Source organism: Phaseolus vulgaris, chromosome 5, assembly GCF_051622355.1.
Source record: "Phaseolus vulgaris cultivar YP4 chromosome 5, ASM5162235v1, whole genome shotgun sequence".
Lineage (NCBI taxonomy): Eukaryota > Viridiplantae > Streptophyta > Magnoliopsida > Fabales > Fabaceae > Phaseolus > Phaseolus vulgaris.
In genome coordinates, this window is record NC_143502.1 from 13,751,679 (window position 1) to 13,762,560 (window position 10,882).

Below are 10,882 nucleotides of genomic sequence, written 5' to 3' on the forward strand. Positions count from 1 at the left end.
GTAAAATGTCCCACCTCTCAAACGTTTTCCATTCATAAGACTTAAACTTTCGAACTTGCTTAAGAGAACCAAATCCAAAGGCCAACACTTGTTAATAAAACAAATTAATTCAATTAATATGAATGACAATTTTTTTTCAACTATACAATTTTCGGAAGCTAAATCAGCAGTGTATCTATTAGGCTACAAAATTGATGATGATACCCTGCCTCTCAATGACAAGGAATGTTCATCAGGTTCAAAATCCAGTTGTTTGGTCCTTTTTCACCTCAAAGTTAAACAAATAAGGAGGCAAAATCAGGGTTTACACCTCAAAATCAAAGTAAAAATAATGCCTAGAATTTAGCAAATTATAATGTGTTCAATCTCACCTCTACCAACAATCAGGAAGACTTGAATACAATACCAAACCATTTACCAAAATACTAATATGTTTTGCTTCTCGACGTCCACTGTGATACCTCTCTTTTCTTTCGGCTTTTGATTTTAACCTCTTTTTTAGCCTTCTCTTCGAATATCCCTTCCATACTTAGAAATTCTCGTTTTCTTAAATATACTAATGTACTTCTTACACCTTTTCTTTGGAGTTGCTATATGTGCTGATACCTCTACTTTTTTCTGCATTTTTTCCTTCCTCTGCAAATTCTTTACTTCTTTCTTTTAACTTTTTTTTCTTTAACAAACCTTTTAGTATTTTCAGTTTTTGTCTTCATTTCCTCGACATTCTTAGCACCGAAAACCTACACAATACATCAAAGTAAACACGTCAATTGGGAAAAAATAAATTAAGTCTGGAAAAATGGCCACTTATATGCAAAAGTCAATCACTGGAAGAAAAAGAAGCTATATTCAGTGCTTCTACCTCTTTCCCTTCCTCTGAAAATTCTTTACTTTGTTTTCTCCTTTTATTTTTCTTCAACAATCCTTTCTCTGCAAGCATTTTCAGTTTCTGTTTTTTCCGCTCTTTAGCTTTCTCCTCAAAGCCATCATCTATCATTCTCATTTCTGCTACATTCTTAGCACTGAAAACCTACAATACATCACAGGGTTAACAAGTGAAATAGAAATTAAAAAGAAAAGCTTTGCATAGATCATAATTGAAAAGGCAAAAATCATTTAGACACAGAAAAGGAAACAAATTAAATATATAATTCAATGTCCAACAAAAACATACCTTTTTCATGAGAGAAAGCGCCTCACTTTCTTTGTATTCAATCATTTCAAGTTGCTTCTCAATAAGCGCTTCTATTTCATGAATAAGTTCAACATCATTCTGAAAATGTCAAATGTAAAACAAATAATAAGGAAATCTTTGCAATAAAAATATCAGAATCCTTACGTGATTTCATTTATGTGAATGTGTTACAATTGAAATAACTTGGACACTTCCTCAGTAAAAAACAGCAAAACCACAGGATATAACACCCTATTGATGCTACTGTACCTGTTTTCAACCTAGGCTACTAAAAACGGGTGATTCCTAAAAATATTTTCATACAAAAGTATCAAACTTTGGGAATTCTAACCCTGAACTGAACAATAAGGTGTTCCAACGGAACTTAACTAATTTTGACACAAGTCCTGATAAGAGTCTTTTTAAAGAGATAAAATATTTTCTGAATCTGTTTACTAATAACTCCACCCAATAGAATGGATTTATTTATAATCAGAGGCCACACAAAACTATGTCATCACACTTAAAAAATGATTATACATCAAGATATCCTAGACTAGCAGGCAACTATCTAGAGTATGAACTAATTTTTCCAGAGTTTGCGCAACACCCACAATCAAGTATAAAAGTCCAGACTTACATCAGAATGTCTGGGATACAGATTTTACAAAGCTAGATATTAACATAATTCATAAACTAGGAACCTAGGGCACTACCCCAGGATCCATGCAGCTTAAAAGTAACTGCTGTCTCCTATAAATCTCAGTAACAAATTCACATCAACCACAGAAGTATTATACTCTAGTTAGTTAGGTTCATAATATCCCTGTAAGCTAAATTTAGATGGTAATAGTCATTGTTAGCATCAACTCTTTATCACCCAGATCAATTGAAAAGTGTCAAATTTAGTGAAATGACACCTTTAATAACTTCAACAGATGCAAAAATTTATCAGTTGAACTGTTTTATTATATATCTGTCCATGATCAGATTGTTGGTTTCAAGCTTGGGCAAATGAGAAGGGTTGTCTCATGCCCCTCTCCATGGATCACTCAAAATGGATGACATGTGCTAATCCTAGGTTGTTACCCAGAAGTAACAAGTTGTATCCAGTATTAAATGAGTTCAGTCGCCACATCAACACTCAAGTGCGGTGTTGCATAAGCAACAGCCCTCACAAATTTATATTTCTTTCAAACAAAAAATCTTAGGTACAAATTCAATACTTGTAAACTTTGATTCTAATAACAAAGAAATATACAAGCTGTCATATTAAATATAATATATACTAACCTGGGTGACAAGGCTCAAAGCCAGTCCCCCTCTACCTGCTCTTGCTGTACGACCAACCCGATGAATATAATCCCGTGGAAACCTGCAGATGAATAGTTGCAATATGCTTGATGAAATGCTTCAAATGTCTATTAAGTAGATAAAGAAATTGGCAAAAGAAAAGGTAACCTTGGAACATCATAGTTGATAACAAGGTCAACTGTAGCAATATCCAATCCACGACTGGCAACATCAGTTGCTAGCAGTATAGAAACTTTTCCTGATTTGAATTGATGAAGTGCTTCAAGCCTCTGAGTTTGTGATTTGAATGAATAAAGAGCTGCTGCTTCTTGATCAAGCACTTCCAGCATTAAACTTAAACGATGACAATCTCTGAAATTTGGAAACTTTTAGGAACATCTAAAAAATATATAGAAGAGAATGCCAAGAGTAGGCTAGGATTATTTTTGTTATTTCACACATCATTATGCTACCAAACTTTTACAGATTTTATCATTTAGGATCCTTATTCAAAGGGATTTGCTTTAGCCAATTATAGCAAGCTAATTGACCCTTTGATTAGGGTAAGAAGTGCAGTACATAATCTAACTTGAAGTAAGAAAGGTATAAGTGCTTTAGCTTTGTTTTATGACATCAAATCAGGATACACAATATAAATTCAATAACCTATTTACCTACGTCATTATCTAATACCCTATTATTTCAACAGGAATAAGAGATGATCGTATTCAATTGCTGTCATTTTTGAACCTGGGACATCCAAATTCAGAAACAATAACCTTTCTAAAGAAAACAAAATAGCTAACAGAGTCAATGAACTCATTTTCAGAGTCCAGTCAAATTGATAATAGCAGAACTATTGTTCATTTACATTGCAAACCTCGGAGCTCTAAGATTTGGTCACAATTAAACAGTTTCAAATCAATAAAATAATAAAATGCATGTGAATCAGGTATGCCTCATTATTCAACGAAAGATGTCTATATATGCTATTATTGGTGGGAAAATAGGATAGCAACAAATGCACAATAATTATTTACATAAGTTGAAATAATAATCGCTTTTAAAAATTTAATAATAATAAAATATATATTTTGCACACATAATTTAGCATATATAGGTAGAAGAAATACAGCTTGGATTGTTAATAAAGCCATGCTAAACATCAGTTGGTGTGGGGGAGTTATACAACAAAATGAAACCTAAGCAAGCAATTATATATATAAATTATAGGGGTCATTTTTCATTCCTTTCATGAAAACCAGTTATAATAGGACATCTCTCAAGCTTTTTCTATAGCCAAACAAAAAATTCTGCCATCATCAAATTTCCATCTTTGACCTCCATGTAATGTAATAGGAACTTGAGTATTATGGGGTATCTAAGTCCCACATCGGGTAGTATGGGATGTTCGAATGGAGTACTTATGTGCTTGGTTCTCTAGCCTTAGGGTGGGTTCCCCTAGTGCTTGAGAACTTATCAATTGGTATTCAGAGCAGTAAATCAGGGAATTATGGTTGTCATTTGTGGCAGATTCTTAGAGCTTTCTCGATCAGAAATTGAACACAACACTGTCAAACAAAGAACTTGAATAAAAATGGAGATGAAACACCAATATGATGAGGCACAACTAGAGCTAGGTATGTGGTCGAGACCATCCATTTAAACCCACACCCAAATTAAAAAAGTTCGCCTCTGCATCTTAAACAGGCTTAAACTTTAATAGATGGCACGCGCCAGTGTTATCAATAATCGGTTATGGCGAAAAGCGGTGGCAGATTCTGATCACCGCCACAACTTGGCGGTGGCGATACGGGTAATACATATAGCTAGCAGCATGACTTATGGTCTGCTAAAAAACAAAAACTGCAACAACAAAAATCTATGAAGAATTGGACCATATCATACCCGGTCCAAATAAAATACTATAATGTTAACCTAATAACAGCAACCAATTGATGTGACTGAACCTAATAACTACAGAAAACCCTAAATTAAATTGAGTCATGTCATACCCAACCCAATTAAAATATTATAAGTTAACCTAGTAATATTGTATACATAACACAGCAACCTAGTAATATTCTAAACATAATATTATTATTAGTTATGATTCCACAATGCTTCCGCCACAACCTGTTATGGTTTCTTTATAACTTTATAAAGGAGTTTTAGGGTCTCCAATATTTTTTAGTTATTCGATATTGATAACATTGGTTCCTGCTAAACTCGAGAGTCTACGTAGCCTCGTGGAGGCTCCGTAGACTTGACTCGTAAACTCGACTCATAAACTCGTAAGAGTTTACTTCGTATGAAAAAATATTTCAATCATACAATTAATCAAAATATTTAAAACAAAAGTCCATTATATTAATAAAATAACTACATTTATAGTGAATGAGAATTATATAAGTTCAAAATACCTCAAATAAATAAATTCATAAAATACAAATATTATATAAACATTATATCCCGGAGCATTTTTACTTATTTTAATAAGTGGGGGATGCTCTTGGGTTATGCCTAGTTGAATTAATAAAAATTTAAAAAATAGAATATTCTAAAATTAAAATAAAATTCAATTGATAAAAAACTCAATATTCTCAAGTAAAAAACAACTCTCCAAGTACCCTCCCAATATTCTCTCTCATGGCCCAACACTAAATAAAAATTTGCAACAGATTTAAGAAATCCCAAATATTCTCTTGGCCAAGAAAACTCTAAACCTAAACAGATGCACCATGACCACGACACGACCAAGACAAACAGAACGACGCACCACCACAACAAAGTGACGCACCACCACAACGTTCATGGTGGCGTTCGTGGTCGTGTTTCAACATGACGAACGCTACCATGAAAGCCACCACCAACACATAACAAACGTCAACACGATCAAAACAACGCACCGCAACCACAATTGAAACAAAGACACACCACCATGAAGAACGCGAGCAAACCCTAATGTTAGCAATGTGAGCTTGTCTAATTTATGGGTTTAGAAACGGGTCATTTTGGATTTAAAGAAAAACCCTCTTAACTAGTCAACTTGGTTGCAAACTCGCAAGTTCAACCAAGTTCACCGAGTTTAGTACGAGTTCATCGAGTTTAGCGCGAGTTTACCGAGTTTGATCCAAAAAGGAGTTTGCTTCCGAGTCAACTCGCTCAGGGTGAGTAGGAACATAAACTCGGATGAGTTAACAAGTTGAATCACGAGTTTGATAACCATTGTCACAGCAATTGGCTGTTGTTATTAGGTTAGTATTATAGCTTTTTATTTGGAATGGGATATGGCCCAATTCTTCATAGATTTTTGTTGTTGCAGTTTTTGTTTTTTAGCAGACCATAAGTCATGTTGCCAGTTGTATGGATTATTGTTAATATTTCAATTGGGACGGGTATTATGTGGCCCAATCATTTTAGGTCAACTATTGTTAGGGTTCCTCACTCACAAAACATCATTGTCGTTGTCGCACATCATCGAAATTGCGATGTCGTTGTCCACTCTCATCGGACCTTGCACCACCGCAACAAGCCCCATTCCTTTCGTTTTTCTCGCTATCTTTGTTCACTGTTAGCATCCCGTGATGCAAAAAGCAGTCGCCATGGGCCACCATGAAAAACTGGCATCACCACCGCCTTGTGGCAATGATCAGAAAATCCGTCACCGCTTTCCACCATGGTGCCCCCATAACCGATTATTGATAAAACTTAGTTGGTTCACCCATGAACTAAAAAATTATATTAAAAAATTAATAATGTTATATATTTGCCTCCATTTTCAGCTGTATGGAATGCATACCAGAGAAAGTAAGAAACCCTATATATGTCCAATATCTATTTTCTAACAAGTAGAGACACACCAAAACCAATATCAAGTCTACCATTTGCCAAATAACAAGACAATTCCAAATTTTCATTGTCAAACTGCAACAACTTTTTTCTTGTAACATCACAAATTTTAATTATTTACTGAGAGTGTCAAACACAAAGGCCATTGCACAAAACTATATCATCATACCACAAAGATTCAATTAGACTAGAGTCCACAACAATAAGCTGATTTATTTTATCCTACCAAATCAGTCCATCATAAACTATCCACACCCAAATTTCATCATAATAATAGAATGAATATTTTTACCCTTTCTACTTCATTGAAAGTGGGGAGGGGGAAGCTAAACAAAAAATAAAAGCCTAATAATTTATAGAAGAAAAGTGGTCTAAGGTAAAATTCTGATATTGGAAATTTAGATATTAATAGTCAAGACAGGAACCAGCTAATTGCAAACAAGAACATCAAACAAAAAAAAATAGCAGGTGGGATTGTTTGATATATTAAACTGAAAGAGCTAACATTATCCTGTAGCACCACAAAAGAATATAGTTATGGATCTAGAAGAAAAATGAATAACAAATCATAATACAGAAAACAAAGTTGGTAACAAAAAATCCAAACATGCAATCTAGAAAGATACCTGCAAGTTGAGATAAACACAATGGCAGACCGAATTTCCATATCTTCCATTTTTGACAAAATATGCATCAAATATACATCCTTCACCTTTTTAGGGATGAATATCGCTTGTTGCTTAAGTGATTGAACTGTTTTAAAGCCTTCATATGCCTCGTATACATACATCTTATCTTGGTAATGTTCTCGCAACTTTTGCAGATTACTTGTAGTTGTCGCAGAAAATAACAGATTTTGTCGATTTTCAGGTAAGCACTGAAAGATAAATTTCAATTCCTCCTGAAAACAAACATCCAGAACTCGATCTGCTTCATCCAAGACAAGAAACTGCAGAAGCATAAGTCAAATATTAATTCATAAAACTATGAACAATCAAAGGTAAAAGAATATAATTAAAATATTTATCCAAACCTGCTCTAAAACAGTTTAGTCATTACCTTGTTTCTGGACAAAACGGGAGGAATATCAGGGTGGGTTAATACCCTAAATCCAAAAGTTTTATCGATCATAAATAAATATTCGATAAGAACTTAATGAAGGTTATCATTGGATTAAAGTATTGTAAACTTAAATTAGGCTAAAGTTTATTTGCATACTTTGTTAGTATAACTCTCCATTTAATGAGTTTCAACACAAAGTTGTGCATGTTTGGATTAAAAGCACGTGTAGCAACAAATCTTTCATTAGGGGTTCATACATTGGAACGCTCAATTTGCAACCTTAAACCAAAAGTGCAGATAGTAAAACTAAATTTAAAATGAAAACAAAACGAGATTAATTTTCTTTGACAGTTTTGGTTTAAAAGCTACCTTAGGGCCTACAAACTGAAAACCAGACCAACACTGAACTGCTTATCAAAACGCAGCTCTAAATCGAATTTCAAACTTATTACCTTGGTTCTGGAGAAAACAGCAGAAATATCAGGGTTATCACGGAGCAAGACGTGGATTCTCCCAGGAGTGGCAATGACGAGGTGCGGCCTCGCAACCAAATCCTTCGCCTGCTTGAGCATATCCATGCCACCTACCACAACCGTGATGCGGAGGTGCACGGCTGAGCCCAGAGCGCGGAACTGCTCCGCAAGCTGGAACGCGAGTTCGCGCGTGGGTGTCACTACGAGTGCGAAAACGCCGAAGGGGTGCTCCGCGAGTCGATGCAGGATCGGAAGAGCAAAGGCTGCCGTTTTCCCGCTCCCTGTCTCGTCGATGCCCAGCACGTGCCGGCCCTCCAGCACAGGCGGTATGCACCGCTGCTGCACGCGCCGTGGCATCCGCATTCCGAGCTCCCGGCACGTCTTCACCGCCCACTCCGGCAGTCCGAGGTCGTCGAACGTCTTGCTGTCTGTCGCGGTTCCGTCGCTGTCCTCGCGGTCGTCCGCGGCGGTGCTAGGGTTCACTTAGTGTTAGTGAATTAGGGATAAAAAAATTGAATTTAGTGTTGTATGTGAATTGAAGGGCGAGTAGTAATGTTACCTACCGTTGATGAGATTCTTGAGTTTGAGGAACTGCGAGCGCATAACCCTGGGAGTGGCGGGATTCTGCTCCCTCACGTATTTTATTTTTCCCACCTCCCTGCTCATCGCCATGGCCATCGTCATCGCCATTTTCTCTGCGCGAACGCTTCATGCTGTCTAAACCCAAAACCCTAATTTGGAACGAAAGGGGTTTTGTTGAAAGTAGGCGAAATAGAATACAATTTGATTTCAAGAGTATCAATTTCACTTCACATACACAAGACCAAAGACATTTTATAATTTTTATTTTTTCATTGAAAAAATAATTGTAATACTTCCTTTCCGCTTACAGTTTATTATTATATATTGTTACTATTAAAAAATTATCTTCTAGCTGTCAAATATTACTCAGTTATCAAAATCTAATTTTCAGTGAAAATATACCTTCATGATAAAGTTTGAATATGATTTTATTTGATTTAGAAATAACCTATTAAACATCAACGAAGGATGAGTTGAGTTTAGGGTTTATTAAAAACATCAATCCAATCAAAAATCAATTAAAAAAACCCCAAATTAATTAAATTAAATAATAATTTAAAAAATAATGATGCAATTCATTCATCAAAAATAATAATGGTTCCTCGTGTCAACACAATTAAATAGAGATTAGTCTTAGTCACACAATTTAAATCTTGTTATATAGTATTTCTAATTTATTTTCTATGTTTAAACATTTGTGGTTTCTTTGCACCTCCACAATGTTATGTAAAGATTAAATTTCTTTTATTATTTTTTAAAAATTCAAAAATGTTCCTGACAGAATGAATACCTAAAAACGCTAAAAAAACTCTCACCATCATGTTCTTCTTGTGCAACCGCAACTCCAAACGCTAGAATTTCGTTGTCTCTATGGTGCCTTTCAATCTCACATATCTCTTGGTGATTTAGTGGTCTTGACAACTTGGTGCTTAAAGATAAGTATTTTTTTTTTGTTTTCGGATCTATACATCCGACTAGTATAATACGAACACCAAGCTTTGGCAATTGGATAAGAATAAGTAGACCATAAAATATTTGTTGGTGGAATCGGACAACCTTCTTGGAACTGAACCTGTTAAAAATTGTAAGCAATGTCATTAATTATGTTTTGCAATGATTCCTAAAATTCATTAAGAATGAAGTTCAACAAACCTGAACAAAATGATTTCAATGAACATGTCCAATACAGATGATGCGGTGATGATTAAAATCTGTTGGAGGTTGAGATCTTAATGGGAAAATAGTCAATGATTATTTAATAGATAAACACACAACAATCACATTATATCAATTTGCAATAAAGTATCCCATATCCGGAATTGTCATCCACTTATCTATACTTATATGCAAACAGAAGAAAATGTAACAAGTTAATCCAACTCATACACCATTTTACAATTAATAACATCATTCAAAATTAATAGAATTACCATGTGGTCAACTAGAAGTGAATTTTTCAAATATTCATATCGTTCATCCCCGTCAAACAAACCAATATATTCTTAACGTCATTGACAAAGTTCTTTATGCAAGTTCATGCGTACAATAGCCCAGGACTCCTCTCCCATACCCAATAATGCACCAACCGCACGATAGCTACAATGACCATCAACCTTAACATCAACAATGTAAGGATGAATTCCCAGCGGAAATTGATCTAGCATTGGTATTGATTTGGTCGGAGGAGTCTCCCAAATAAATCCTTTGCTACATTTCAAAGTAGAAAAACTATCATGTTTAAGGAAGAAGAACTCATATGCAATATATATAGAAAAGGGAATGGTTGGTTCTAATTTTTGAAAGCTCAAATAGTTGGAAATAGGACGAATCTATTCCTATTGATGAAAAAAAAGAGAAAAACAGAGAAAAAAAAAGAAGAGAGAAAGAAAATTCATGTTAAAAATCATGAAAAGGTAGAAAAAAATGAGGAAAAGTGTGAAGTCAAAAAAGAAAATGGTGATTAGATAACACATATGTGCTATAATTGGATTGTAGGTATGTTCTTGTTCTTTAAAATATGCATTTTGTTATCTGAAAAAACCAATAATTTTTTGGAAGCCTAGCCTCATTATTCCCCTGGAAAAGATCTCAAGATTCATGTTTCTAATATGTTTGTGATATAAAGATGAAATGAAAAGCAATTGTGATTTATATGATTCAGTAAAGATAAAGAGAAACATTTACCTGTGAGCATATGAGAAGAAATTGCTTAATGAATTGTCATTTTATTGTTTTGATTTGATCCTCGAAGTTGATTGTATATATATTTTTCTATATTTGAATTTGGAAACATCATAAGTTTCTAATTTAATCCATTGTTTAGTGAATTTAGCTGTTTTGATCTTTAAATTCAAATATATTTATTTACTTTGTTTGAGGTTAAACAAGATTCTAAGTCGGGAGAGTTGATAAGTGTCAAATTTCAATAATATTTCATATTAAAGTA

The 10,882-nt window shown here is 34.4% G+C and overlaps 1 protein-coding gene across 1 annotated transcript; it reads right to left on the minus strand.

Annotated features, from left to right (window-relative positions):
* Nucleotides 1–317: 317 nt before the first annotated feature.
* On the minus strand, nt 318–8,664 carry RH36 (RNA helicase 36). Its single transcript, XM_068643578.2, is given in 9 exon segments — nt 318–670; nt 672–740; nt 863–1,030; nt 1,175–1,273; nt 2,468–2,549; nt 2,636–2,839; nt 6,946–7,268; nt 7,834–8,326; nt 8,418–8,664. Coding segments are annotated over 9 exon segments (1,689 nt in total). The 5' UTR covers nt 8,567–8,664; the 3' UTR covers nt 318–568.
* Nucleotides 8,665–10,882: the final 2,218 nt, after the last annotated feature.